General features: G+C 43.2%; 1 protein-coding gene across 2 annotated transcripts in view; it reads right to left on the reverse strand.

The window, feature by feature from the left end:
* SYN1 (synapsin I) overlaps window positions 1–14,889 on the reverse strand; it is a 50,833-nt gene that overhangs the window by 30,219 nt on the left and 5,725 nt on the right. For both annotated transcript variants that reach the window (XM_043571029.1, XM_043571030.1), the window contains exons 2-5: window positions 9,310–9,367; window positions 9,114–9,205; window positions 6,850–7,006; window positions 6,577–6,666 (exon numbers count right to left, since the gene is read on the reverse strand). In XM_043571029.1, the coding sequence (XP_043426964.1) occupies window positions 6,577–6,666; window positions 6,850–7,006; window positions 9,114–9,205; window positions 9,310–9,367 (397 nt within the window). The remainder of the gene's footprint in view (window positions 1–6,576; window positions 6,667–6,849; window positions 7,007–9,113; window positions 9,206–9,309; window positions 9,368–14,889) is intronic.

The following is a 14,889-nucleotide window of genomic DNA, read 5'->3' on the forward strand; positions in this document are numbered from 1 at the left end:
TCCTAAATAACCAATGGGTCAAGGAAGAAATCACTGGGGGAATTAGAAGAGACTTTGAGATGAATGAAAAAAACCCACAATGTATCAAAAGTTAAGGTATGCAGCCAAAGTGATGCTTATAGGGAATGTCATAGCTTTTTAAATGTTTGTTTATTTATTTATTTATTTATTTTGAGAGAGAGAGAGAGAGAGAGAGAGAGAGCAGGGGAGGGGTACAGAGAGAGGGAGAGAAAATGCCAAGCAGCCTCCACTCTGTCAGTGCAGAGCCCATCATGGGGCTCAAACCCCTGAAACATGAGATCATGACCTGAGCCAAAATCAAGAGTCAGACACTTAACCAACTGAGCCACCTAGGCCTCCCAAGGGAATTTCATAGTTCTAAATGTGTGTATTTAAAAAGAAGAGAGAGAGCAAATCAATAACCCATTCTTCTATCTTCAGAAATTAGATAAATTAAGCCCCGAGCAAGAAGAAGGAAACAAGTAATAAAGATTAATACTTATTCTTGTCAAGCTATTCTAAGAAATAGAAGAGGAGGGAAAGCTTCCAAATTCATTCTATGAGGCCAGCATTACCCTGATACCAAAACCAGGCAAAGACACAATAAACTACAGAACTATAGGCCAGTATCTCTGATGAACATAGTTGCAAAAATTCTCAACAAAATATTAGCAAACCGAATCTAGCAATACATTAAAAAACTCATTTACCACAATCAAGTGGGATTTATTCCAGGGACGCAAGGGTAATTCAATATTCACAAATCAATGTGATACATCACATCAACAAGAGAAAGGATAAAAACCATACGATCATCTCAATGGATGAAAAGCATTTGACCAAGTACAACATCCATTCGTGATAACAAGTCTCAGCAAAGTAGGTTTAGAGGGAACATGCCTCAACATAATAAAGGCCATCTATGAAAAACCTACACCTCACATCATACTCAATGGGGAAAAACTGAGAGTTTTTCCTCTAAGATCAGGAACAAGACAAGAATGTCCACTCTCACCACTTTTATTTAACATAGTACGGAAGTGCTAGCCACAGTAATCAGACAAAAAAAAAAAAAAAAGGTATCCAAATTGGTAAGGGAAGAAGTAAAAATTTCACTTTGCAGATGACATGATACTATATAGAAAAAAACCCTTCAAGACTCCACCAGTAAAACTACTAGAACTGATAGCTGAATCCAGTAAAGTCACAGGATACAAAATTAATACATAGAAATCTGTTGCATTTCTACACACTAACAATGAAGTAGCAGAAAGAGAAATTAAGAAATTAAGAGAGGTGCCCGGGTGGCTCAGGTGGTTAAGCATCTGACTTCGGCTCAGGTCATGATCTCCAGTTTGTGATTTGAACCACGTGTCAGGGCTCACTGCTATCAGAGCACTGTCAGTGCGGAGTCCACATCGGATCCTCTGTCTCCCTCTCTCTCTGCCCCTCCCCGTATGCTCTCTCTTCTCTTCTCTCCCTCTCTCTCTCAAAAATAAACATTAAAAAAAGAAATTAAGAGAAATTAATAATCCAATTTATAATTGCATCAAAAATAATAAAATACCCAGGAATAAATTTACCCAAGGAAGTGAAAGACCTACACTCTGAAAACTATAAAACACTGATGAAAGAAATTGAAAATGACACAAGCAAATGGAAAGATATTTTGTGCTCATAGGTTGGGAGAACCAATATTGTGAAAATGTCCATACTACCCAAAGCAATCTACAGATTTAATGTAATCCCTATCAAAATACCAACAGCATTCTCCACAGAATTAGAACAAATAATCCCAAATTTGTATGGAACCACAAAAGACCCCAAATAGCCAAAGCGGCTTTGAAAAAGAAGAACAAAACTGGAAATATCACAATCTCAGATTTAAAGATACACTACAAAGCTGTAGTAATGAAAACAGTATGGTCCTGGCACAAAAATAGACACATAGGTTAATGGAACAGAACAGAGGCCAGAAATAAACCCATGCTTACATGATGAATTAATCTGTGAGAAAGGAGGCAAGAATATACAACAGGGAAAAGACAATTTCTTCAACAAATGGTGCTGGCCAAACTGGACAGCTATATGCAAAAGAATGAAACTGGAGCACTTTTTTAGACCATGTACAAAAATAAACCCAGAATGGATTAAAGACCTAAATGTGAGACCTGAAACCATAAAATTCCTAGAGGCAAACATTGGCAATAATTCCTTTGACATCAGCCATAGAAAAAGTTTTCTAGATATGTCTCCTTGGGCAAGAGAAACAAAAGCAAAATTAAACTATTGGGACTACACCAAAATAAAAAGCTTTTGCAAAGCAAAAGGAACCACCAATTAAACAAATAAGCAACCTACTGAATGGGATAAGATATTTGCAAGTGAGTAGGGGTTAATCTGATAAGGGGTTTATGTCCAAAATATGTAAAGGACTTATACAACTCAACACCAAAAAGCCCACAAATAATCCAGTTAAAAGTCAGCAGAGGACCTGAATAGACATTTTTCCAAAGAAGACATCCAGATGGCCAACAGACACATGAAAAGATGCTCAACATTATTAATCATCAGGGAAATGCAAATTAAAACCAGAATGAGGTATCACCCTACACCTGTCAGATGCCTAAAATCAAAAACACAAGAAATAACAATTGTTGGCAAGGATACGGAGAGAAAGAAACCCTCAAGCACTGTCGGTGGGAATGCAAATTGATGCAGCCACTGTTGAAAACAGTATGGAGGCTCTTCAAAAAATTGGAAGTAGAATTATCATGTGATCCAGTAATTCCATTACTGGGTATTTACCCAAAGAAAATGAAAACGCTAATTCAAAAAGATATACGCATCCCTATGTTTATTGTACCATTATTTACACTACCAAGATATAGAAGCAACCCAAGTGCCCATCGACTGATGAATGGATAAAGATGTGGGATATATACACAATGGAATACTACTTGGCCATAGAAAATAATGAAATCTTGCCATTGGCAACAACATGGATGGAGCTAGAGAGTATCATGCCAAGTGAAATAAGTCAGAGAAAGACAAATAGCATATGATTTCACTCATATGTGGGATTTAAAAAACAACACAAAGAATAAAAGAGACAAAAAGACCTAGACTTTTTTTGATTTTTTTTAAGTTTATTTATTTTGAGAGAGAAAGCAGGGGAGGGCCAGAGAGAGAGGGTGAGAGAGAGAATCCCAAGCAGGCTCTGCGCTGCCAGCGTGGAGCCCCATGTGGGGCTTGAACCCACCAGCGGTGAGAGCATGACCTGAGCCAAAACCAAGAGTTGGGTGTTCGACCGACTGAGCCACCCAGGTGCTCCTAAAAAACTCCCTTAGACTTAAATATAGAGAACAAACTGGTAAGTTGCCAGAGGGGAGGTGGGTGGGGGAATGGGTAAAATGGATAAAGGGGATTAAGAGTACACTTATCTTGATGAGTACTGAGAAAGGTATAGAATTGTTGAATCATTATATTGTACACCTGAAACTAATATAACATTATGTTAATTATACTTCAATAAAAAATAAGTAATAAAGATTACAGTGGAAATAAATTGAAATAGAGAATAGAAAAACCATACAGAAACCAAAATCTGATTCTTTGAAAAGATCAACAAAATTGACAAACCTTTAGATTAAGAAGGACAAGAGAGAAAACTATTACATAAGGAATGAGGGGTGCCTCCTGGGTAGCTCAGCTGGTTAAGTATCCAACTCTGGATGTCGGCTCAGGGCATGATCTCATGGTTCGTGGGATTGAGCCCCACATCACGCTCTGTGCTGACAGTGTGGAGCCTGCTTGGGATTCTCTCTCTCCCTCTCTCTCTCTCTGCCCCTCCCCACTCCTAAAAATAACTAAATAAACTTAAAAAAATAAGGAATGAAAGAGGGACATAACTACTAACCTTAAAGAAATGAAAATAATTTGAAGAGAGTACTATGAATAATTATATGCCAACAAATTAGAAAATCTAGATGAAGAGGACAAATTCCTAGAAAGGCACAAACTACCAAAACTAAAGAGGAACTGAAAAATCTGAATAATGCTATAAGAAATGAAGAGATTGAATGAGTAATAAAGAAACTGCCTACAAAGAAATGCCCAGGACTAGATGTCTTCACCGGTGCATTCTACAAATATTTAAAAAGAATTAACACCAATCTTTCACAGCTCTTCCCCAAAATAGAAGAGAAGGGAACACTGTCCATCTCATTCTGTGAGGCTACTATTACCCTGATGCCCAAACCAGACAAAGATGTCATAAGAAAACTACGGATCAATATCCTTTATGATTACAGATATCATAATTCTCAATAACATACTAACAAACTGAATCCTAAAAAGGATTATACACCAAACCAAATGAGATTTGCTCCAGGTATGCAAATGTGGCTCAACTTGCATGGAACTCTAGTCATGTAATACACCATATTCATAGAATAAAGGGGAAAAAACCCCTACATGATCATATCAATAAATAGAGAAAAGACATTTGAGAAAGTTCAACATCCTTTCATGATAAAAACACTCAACAAACTAAGAATAGGAGGGAACTTTGTCAACACTTAGGTAGCAGTTAATATATACCAGATGCACTGTTCTTTTTAAAAAAAATTTTAATGTTTATTTATTTTTGAGAGAGAGAGGGAGAGGGATGGAGTGTAAGCAGGGGAAGGGCAGAGAGAGAGGGAGACACAGAATCCAAAGCAGGCTTCGGCAGGCAGTGGGGTTTGAACTCCTGGACCACAAGATCATGACCTGAGCCGAAGTCGAGTGCTTAACCGACTGAGCCACCCAAGTGCACCCAGATGCACTGTTCTAACGATTTTAATTCTCACGCCAACTCTGTGAGGCAGGAACTATTATTACCCACATTTTGCAGATGGGCAAACTGAGGCACAGAGCATTAAGTAATATTTCCTATGTTAGGAAGCTAGTAAGTTGTAGATCTAGGATTCCAATATAGAAATTCTGGCTAGACTCCATGCTCTCACCCACAGTCAGCTATCCTGTCTCTCAAAGAATGTGGAATAAGAATAATGACAAACAAATTGGGTTTCCTGACAACTAATGATTTGATTTTCATCTGTAAGTAAACTTAATTCATAACACTGTTAACTTATATCAGTAACCATAATTTGTAATACCAATAAGAATTTTAAATAGTAAATCCAATGTTTATTTAGCCAAGTTGGTTATTTAACCAATGTTGGGTCAATATTGATATTTAACTGTAAATTTAATTCACAAAAGTGGTGATAATTATTTGCATAAGCAAACATAATTTATAATGTTGCTAAAAGTTTGCAAAATTTGTTGTAAAATTTGATGGCATCAGTAATGGTGATTCAATTTCTATGTGTGATGAAAATCTGATCCATAACTGTGGCACTCACAATTTATATTAGTAATTGTTACTTTAATATCAGTAAATATTCCTAATATAAACTGGAGTGTTAACCATATTAATGATGATTTCCATTAGAAACTATCAGATAGTTACTTGTAATTTATATCAGTAATCTTAATGTGTAATATTGGCAATAATTTATAATAATATTTTACAACATACTAATGGTTTAATTTCTCACATGAAAATCTTAATTTGTAACACTGGTAATAAACTGTAATATTAGTTATAATATTTGATATTATTAATGATAATGTAATTTCTATGAAGTATAATATAATTCAAAACAGAGACTTATAATTTATATTAGAGCATAACTTCTAATATGACAATAATTTATAATAATAGTTATAATCTCTGATGACACTAGTAATGATTATTCAATTTCCATTAGGAACTATAATTTGATTCATAACACTGGTACTCAGAATTTACATCAATAACAATAATTTGTAGTGAGTTGTAATATTAATGATTATATTTTATGATAATAGTAACCAACAATTCAATTGCTATTTGTAAACAATTTAAGTAGTATTTTTTTAAATGTTTATTTATTTTTGAGAGAGAGAGACTGCAATGTGAGCAGGGGAGGGGCAGAGAGTGAGGGAGACACAGAATCCGAAGCAGGCTCCAGGCTCCGAGCTGTCAGCACAGGGCCCGACGTGGGGCTCGAACTCACGAACCACAAACCGTGAGATCATGACCTGAGCCCAAGTGGGACACTTAACCGGCTGTGCCAACCAAGCACCTGGGTCTTTGTAAACAATTTAATTTGTAACATTGCCACTGATAATTTGATTGCCGCTCCTAATCTGGAACATTGGTCACATTTCTATCAGGAAGCACATTTGACAATATTAGTAACAATGACTTGCTTTCTATACGTAGTATAATCTGATTCATTGCAGTAGATCTGTCCATTTACATTAGAAGTCAATGTTTAATACTGGCGATAAGAGATACTATAAGTAACAGGATCAATGATGTAGATAGCCCTTGTAAGCACAGAAGTAAATTCGTAGTATTAATAAACCCTGTTGCGAAGCAACTTCACTCTCCACATGCACACACTGGCCGAACTGGCTGCCAGCACGCCATTGGTAACATGACGCTTCTCCCTCCTGCCCATCCTACTCCCCCAGACTCACCATCTCCTTGTGATTGGGGTAGAAGGTCTGATCGATTAGAGGGAATTCCTCTGTCCCCAGTTTCTTGTGCAGTCGAACCATCTGGGCGAACTATGAGAGAGTCAGGAGAGATGGGTCAGCAAACCTTTCACCTGGACAGTCTCCAAGCTGGGATTCCAAGCTTCCCAACTTTCTCAGCCCCCCCCCCCCCCCAGCGCATGGTGGTTTTGAGCTCCTGCGTGCACGCATGCATGAGGCAGTCCCTCTGCCAGTAGCACCCTATCTGTCACTTACCACCCAGGGCTTGTCACAGAAGTTGTAGACAGAATGCAAAGAGTTAACGCTGGGGATTCCAGCGTACTGCAGCCCAATGACCAAACTGCGGTAGTCTCCGTTCCGAGCCATGCTGAAGGCGTGCTGGCGGATCAGCACAAAGTCCGGCTTCAGAGACCTGGGGTGGCGGGGGTAAAAGTGTCCAGGGTACCCCCAAAAGCTCCCCATCACCCTCAGAACAAAAACCAACTTTCTAAATCTCCACAGCTCCTAGAAATGGCAAGGAAAAGTGCCTTCTCACCCCAGCACACATGCACAAGCTGTTTTCTCTGGCACAGGCACCCTTTCTGCCCTTTCCCCATCTGGCGACCCCCCGTTAAGCCTTTCCTACCTGCTCCTCTCCTTGCCAAGGTCACCTAGCAGCCTACCCACTCAGCTCTGACAGCTCCCTGGTCACAATCTCTCAGACTATTAGCTGTCCTCAAAGGATGCTGCCCAGAATAAATTCCAGCCTCAGGGCCCCTATACTGGCTGTTCCTTCTGCCTGAAACATTTCCCCGCTAGATACGCCCACAGAGCTCTCCTTCACCTCCTTCGGGTCTTTCCTCAAATGTCTCTCACAATATTGGTCTGCCTTATCCAAATTGCAGACCCCCTCTGTCATCCAACAATCCCTATATCCCTTTGCTGCTATATATTTTTTCTTAGCACCTTTACATTTTCTTTTATTTTCATGTTTGTTTATTTTTAAGAGAGAGCATGCGCGTGCAAGCAGGGAAGGGGCAGAGAGAAGGGGACAGAGGATCCAAAGCCGTCAGCATAGATGCGGGCCTAGAGCTTGCGAACTGCAAGATTGTGAGCTGAGCTGGAGTTGGAAGCTCAACCTACTGAGCCACCCAGGTGCTCCCCACCTTTACGTTTTCTTATTTGTTTATTGTACGTATCCCACAGTCGAATATAAGCTTCCTGACGGCAGAGGGTTTCGGGGGGGGGCTTTTTTTGGGATCTGTACATGCTCAAGGAATATTTGCTGATTTAGGGGTGCCTGGGTGGCTCAGTTGGTTAAGTGTCCGACTTCAGCTCACGTCATGATCTCGCAGTTTGTGGGTCTGAGCCCCACCTCGGGCTCTCTGCCATCGGCACAGAACCTTCTTCTGATCCCCTCTCTCCCCAACTCGCACGCTCTCTCTCCCTCTCTCAAAACTAAATAAACCTCAAGAAAGAAAGAGAAATATTTGCTGATTTAATAACTAAAACGTTTGGCTTGTGGTCTGCTAGGATCCTTGGCTCTGCAGAAAAGAAGTTATCTTCCCACATTCTGTACCTAATTTTTTTAATTGACATATAACATTGTATAAGTTTAAGGCATAAAACAGGTTTCACACACACACACACACACACACTGTGTGTATATATATATACACACACATACATGTTTATTTATATATTTATGTTTATTTTTGAGAGACAGAGACAGAACACAAGCAGGGAAGGGCAGAAAGAGAGAGGTGGGAGACACAGAATCCGAAGCAGGCTCCATGCTCCAAGCTGTCAGCACAGAGCCTGATGCGGGGCTCGAACCCACCAGCTGTGAGATCATGACCTGAGCTGGAGTTGGACGTTCAACCAAATGAACCACCCAGGTGCCCCGACACGCTTATATATTGTCATATGATTGCCATTGTAGGGCTATTTAGCACTTCCATCATGTCACACAGTTATCATTTCCTTTTTGTGGTGGGAATAATTAAGATCTAGTTTCTTAGTAAGTTTGATAATTTTGATACAGTATTGTTATCTTTATTCACTGTACTGTGCATTATATCGCCAGGGTTTAATTATCTACCAGTTGTAAGTTTCTAGCCTTAAAAAGCTCTCCTATTCTACCCCCACTCAGCCTCTGGTAACCACTACTTTACTCCCTGTTTTTATGACTTTGGCTTTTTTAGATTCCACAGACAACAGGTAATCATACAGTATTTGTCTTTCTCTGTCTGATTAATCTCACTTCCCATAATGCCCCCGAGGTCCATTCATGTTGTTGAAAATGGCAAGATTTCCTTCTTTCTCATGGGTAAGTAATATTTCATAGTATATGCAGACCACATCTTCTTTATCCATTCATTCACTAATGGGCACTTAAGTTGTTTCCGTATCTTGGCTACTGTAATATAGCTAAGTTCTTGCTCACAGAAAAATGGGTGGGGAGGTGGGGGCTTCTCCCTCAGCTCTAAGGGAGTTCTTATTCTTCTCCCATAATTCCAAATTAACCTTTCTATACTTACCGCACGACCTTCACCCCATTCCGAAGAACTTCCATGTCCACAGAGAATCCACCATTGGCGTGAGCCACAAGGTTGAGATCAGAGAATTCAGCCTAGGCAAGAGAAAAAAAATGGTGATTCAGCCACGTCACATGAAAATGACCATCCAGTTTTCAATCTGGACAGCTGACCCCCAGCTCCATCCGCCCCAACTAACCTGTTCTACTTTAATGTCAATTTCTCCATGGATCTTTTTCCCTTTGAAGTATTTTGCCCTGGAGAGGAAAAGCAGAGCACATCCGTCAGTCTCAGGAAGACAAAACCCAGGCCAGTCCTTTGACCCTTTGACCCCTCCAGTGCTACTAGAAAAACCATAACGTGCTTTGCGATTGTTGAAACACTTTGAAAAGCTCAACAGCGCTTTATGAACGATAAAGTGTGTGGTAATCCTCACGGAGGTATGTCAGTGTCAAAGGACGAGGCGAACTGTAAAAATAAGTCCTTAAACTTCAAGTGGCAGGCAGGCCCTCCTCAGAGTATGGTCTGCTCATCTCATTGCTACCGTAAGTGTTTTTGAGAAAAGTTTTGCAAAACAAGGAGTGCTTTGTAAGCTGTAACACACTTGGAACTTGCACGGAGGTTCGTAAATGGCAAAAAAAAAAAAAAAAAAAAACCCTTAGAGAATGCATAATACATGAAGTGTGCCAGGCTATGTCTCAGCGCCTGTGTCTGCTCGTGTGGTCTGAAGCATCTCTCTGCTCTCTGGCCCTTTCCTGCGGAGGGGCACATTTGCCACGTGTGGCTGTGTGCTATGAGGGACGCAATGGTGGGGGGCAGCTATACAAAAAAGGAGGAGCAGATTGAGGGTGCAGGCTGGCGGTGGTTCTGAGAAGCCAGAGCCAGCAATGATGGGGGTGGGGAGGGATGCAGCTGAGGACAAGGGGAAGCCATAGGAGGGAAGAGGGGTAGGAGCAGCAGTAGAGGGATCATGAACTGCCATGTCGCTGTCCCTGGGCCCAACCTCAGCTGCGCTTGATTTCCAGTGGCGTCCTCGTCCAGGCCCAGGATTCCTGCTTGACAGGCTTCTCTGCCCATGGAAGCTCATCTCCAGTCATACAAGACGGATGAGGAAAGGAGCCACTCTCAGGGTTACCTATGTGCACACATTCAGGGTCTCTGACACACGCACAGCACAAGCAGGCCCTAGTGACTTCACTGACATACCCCAAAGACCCCAAGCACGGCCGTTTTCTCCTCTCCCTCTCCCTCCCTCCCAACCTCTCTCTCCCTCTGTCTCTCTCTCGCACGCACACGCACGCACACACACTCCATTACTGACACTGTCTCCTCACAAGTGTTGGAAGAGAATTTCTCTGAGACCTGCACATTTTTCGTTTATAAAATAATGATGGGCGTAGACTATATCACTGTCTTTCAAACTTTGTTTTGACCATAAGCATAGTGAATACTGTGGCACTCTGCTCAGATCTCCTCTTCAGGGCCAATGCACCCTGGATGTCAGCTGCTAACAGCTTATGGCTATGTCCCGCTGAGAACTGGCTTCTGTCATAGGGAACTTGGCCTTGGCCAAGGTTACACCTACTTCAGGCAGCCCATGTCTTATATCTGGTTTATGAGTGGGTACAAAGGCTGGCCTCTTTGCCTCAACAGAGGCTGACTCTGAAGGACCATCCCAGCCCCAGAGGTCCCCCTAGGATCAGCTGAGGCCTCTGACGCAGCTGTATTGTGGACCAGCTTCTCCTTCTGCCCAACCCTGCCTCTTCACAGGTGTTGCTTCCAAAGGCACTCCCCAGTAAGCCTCCTGCATATAAATACCTGCCTCGAAATCTCTTTCCAGAGAACCCAACCTAAGACTGTGGGCCAGAGATGTGAAACTACAGAAAGGACTCTGCAGCAGGTCTGGGCTGTGGTGCAAGCAGGATGCCACTTGAACCATATGATCGGGCGGATCCCATGATGCCAGAGGTGTCAGTAATGGGAAAAGATGCAGCGTGGGGTTTATTCTCATGAGTGTGGGCCCCTGGGCTTTGGGGGTAGCAGTGACTTTTACTGGTGGTGAACTGTAATGAGGTACTGGTGGAGGGGGATGTTACCAGTTGGCGAAATATCCCTGGTACTTGAGAGGTGCGAGGGAGATGGTAACCAGGCTTGGGTGACGATTTGCTAAACACCATTGATCGGCTGAAGAAAGATCTGACATGTTCAGGGTGAATAATCACTGATTCAAAGCACAATGTGAAAGCCCGAGGATCCCCTTGGCTACATTTAAAGGGACCCTAATCTTCTGCAACTAGGGGGCAGACAGAGGGGAAGACCAGGCTTCGGACATAATCATAAGTGTAGCAGAACTTCAGAGAAGGTTGAATTCTCAGGCCCAGGACATCTCCTATACCACGTTCAGGGTCCTAATGGGACAAGAGTGAAGCCCTGAAACTTGAGGTGGGGCTATCTGGGAAGACGCATTTAACACCTTGAACTTATTGATTCACCTGAACCCACTGGGCCTGCAGAAGTAGCCCATTCCTCCTTGTTAGAACATAAACCTTCCTTCCACTTGAAGATAATACAGAGACCTCAAATGAAGCAGGTCCCTTATAAAACAAAGCTTGCCCTTTTCAGAATCTACCCCCTTCCCCTCTTAGCAACCAGATCAATAAGCAGGGTCAAGTCCTAGCACATCCGAATGGAGAAGTTCTAAGCTTGCAAAGGAAGGAAAGAAATAATACTTAGAGGCTGAAAAATCTGGCCAATATATGTTGGCAGGAGCTGTAAAAGTGCATGACACTGGGTCCTAAGGACAGTGGACCAAAGAGGTGGAACATGAAGTTGGACAACTTAAAAGGACCACTGTGTCCTTAAAAGGACCGGCAAGGACTCTAGGAGATGCTGCTGATACACTGTTGGATGACTTGTGGAAGCCTGGAGAGAACAATGGTCCACACCAAGTGACGCAGAAATGCCAAATCTTCCATGGAGGATTGTGGAGGAAAGGATCAAAGGATTCAAAGAAGCAGACATGTTAGAGAAGATATACTACGTAAGTCTAGAAGACTCATCCACTGACTATGTTCTATCGGAGGGCCCAGAGGATATACCCAACTTAAAAAATCAATAAGGCATATGCTAGTGAGAGTGGCACGACCCATGCTGAGAAGCACGGTAGTGTTAAGGTAATAAATGAGGACCTGTCTCAGGTCCTGCTCACAGTGGGTCCGCTGGGTCCACAGGTCCATCCAGTGGTCACTTCTTCGCTTCACAAATGCATAATTAAAATGGACAGTCCTGGGGGCTCCTGGGTGGCTCAGGTGGTTAAGCATCCACCTCTTTTGATATTGGCTCAGGTCATGATCTCACGGTTTGTGAAATCGAGCCCCACATCGGGCTCTGCACTGGCAGTGCAGAGCCTGCTTGGGATTCTCTGTCTCTCTCCCTCTCTTTGCCTGTCCCCCACCCCCCTTTCTCACTCTCTCTTTCTCTCCCAAAATAAATAAACAAACATTTTAAAAAATAAAATAAAATGGACGTGTCTGTAGTTGTCAGAACCCCTTCATGGGTTCCTTGGCTTGTGGGGTAAGAGTTATTTTGGTGGGGAAGTCCAAATGGATGCCTCTGAAACTACACACCCCTCCGCTGATCAAATCAGCAAACCAAAGATAATATTATATCTATCCTAAGGGTGATGGTGCAAACTAGTCCTAGTGTGGCAGGTGGCCACTGACTTAGTGAATACACTCTTTTCGATTCTGATCACAAAAGAGGATCAGAAACATTTCGCGTTCACATGGGACTGACAGCAATATTTGTTTATGGCCTCGCCATAGGGCTCTGCTACCTTTCTCATCCTGTATCGTCATATAGTCCAGAGGGACTGGACCGTCTGGACATCCCACAGAATATCACACTGGACTACTCTATCAATTACATCATATTGATTTGGCAAGATGAGCAAGGCATGATTAGCACCCTGTCTTGCCAAGGCACAGGCATTCCAGAGGGTAGGGGATAAACCCTACAAAGACCCAGGGGCCTGCCACCTTAGTAAAACTTTTGGGGACACAGTGGTCCAAGGCCTGCCAGGACAGCCCCTCCAAATGATGGGGCGAACATTGCATCTTGCACCTCCCACCATAAGGAAAAAAAGCACAACACTTAGTAGGTCTCTTCAGGTTCTAGAGGCAGCACATCCCACACCTGTAAATACTGCTCTGATTCATTTTTCAGATGCAGCATAAGGTTGCCTCCCCTGAATGGGGGCCGGAGCCGAAAGGGCTGTGTGGCAGGTCCAGGCTGAGGTGCCAGCAGTCCTTCCACTTAGGCCACATGATCTGGCAGATCCTACCATACTGGAGGTGTCGGTGGTGGGAAGAGATGCAGTGTGGAGCTTCTGGGAAGTTTGAGTGGGAGGCCCCTGGGGTTCTGGAGCAAGGCCATGCCATCTGCAGCACAGAATTACGTGACTTTTGAGAAACGATTCCGGGTGCGGTACTGGGCCCTGGTAGAGACAGAATGCTTGGCTATGGGGTACCAGGTGATTATGCACCCAGGTGCTCATTAAGGGCTGGGTCTTGCCAGGCCCGCCAAGTAATTAAGTCAGGTGGACCCAGCAGCTGGGATCAAGCTCAGGCAGGACTGAGCAGGTAATCTAGCGCCTCCCTCAGCTCCCGAGGGAACCCCTTACGACCAGCTGATGAAGGAAGGAAGAAAAAGCCTAAGCTTGGTTCACGGGCGGACTGGCTTGGTATGTGGGGAGAAGCCCAAAACGGACAGCGGCTGTACTACAGCCCCACTCAAGAGTGGTCCTGAAAGACAGTGGCAGAGCTCCCAGTGGGCAGAGCTTTGGGCTGTGCGCCCGGTAGTCTACTTAACAGGGAAAGAGAAGTGGGCCAGGATTAGAATATATATTCGCTGATGGGCACTGGAGGATGGCTTGGCTGATCAGAGGCCTTGAAGGAAAAATATTAGAAGATCAGGACAAGGAGTATCAAGCCAAGTGAAATAAGTCCGTCAGAGAAAGACAAATATGTGATTTCACTCATACTGTGGAGTTTAGGGAACAAAACAAACGAGCAGAGGGAAGAAAGGGGTGGGGGGAGAGAGAGAGAGGGAGAGAGGCAAACCAAGAAACAGACTCTTAATTACAGAGAACAAACTGATGGTTATCAGAAGGGAGGTGGGTGGGGGGATGGGTGAAATAGGTAATGAGCACTGGGTGATGTATGGAAGTATTGAATCACTACGTTGTAGACCTGAAAGTAATTTAAATAAAAACTTAAAAAAAAAGATCAGGACAAAGAAGTCTGGGACACAGAAACGTGGGTGGACACATGGGGGTGGACATGGGAGGGGGCAAAAAGTGAGGAGTGAAGATCTTTGCATTGTGTGTTAACACCCACCAGACGGCATCCACAATGGAAGTGGCACTGAACCACCAGGTAGACAGAATGAGTCAGCCAGATGATGTCAGCCAGCCTCTCAAATCAGCCACCGCAGTGCTAGCAGATGGGCACATGAATGAAGTAGCAACATTAGCAGAGATAGAGGCTATAAGTGGGGCCTACCACGCTATTGCCGAGGGTCCAATCTTCCAGCAACAGAGACCACCACTGAGTTCCTGACATGGTGCCTTCCCTTAAGAAGACCAACTGGCCACATTGAGGCCAGCCGACTACATCGGGCACCTTCCACCCCGGAAAGACTAATGATTCATTTGTACTGGAATATTCTATATGTGGGTTTGCCTTTCCTAACGGCAGGACCATAGCCAGTATCCCTGTCC

The sequence above is a fragment of the Prionailurus bengalensis genome, chromosome X, assembly GCF_016509475.1.
Source record: "Prionailurus bengalensis isolate Pbe53 chromosome X, Fcat_Pben_1.1_paternal_pri, whole genome shotgun sequence".
Taxonomy (NCBI): Eukaryota; Metazoa; Chordata; class Mammalia; order Carnivora; family Felidae; genus Prionailurus; species Prionailurus bengalensis.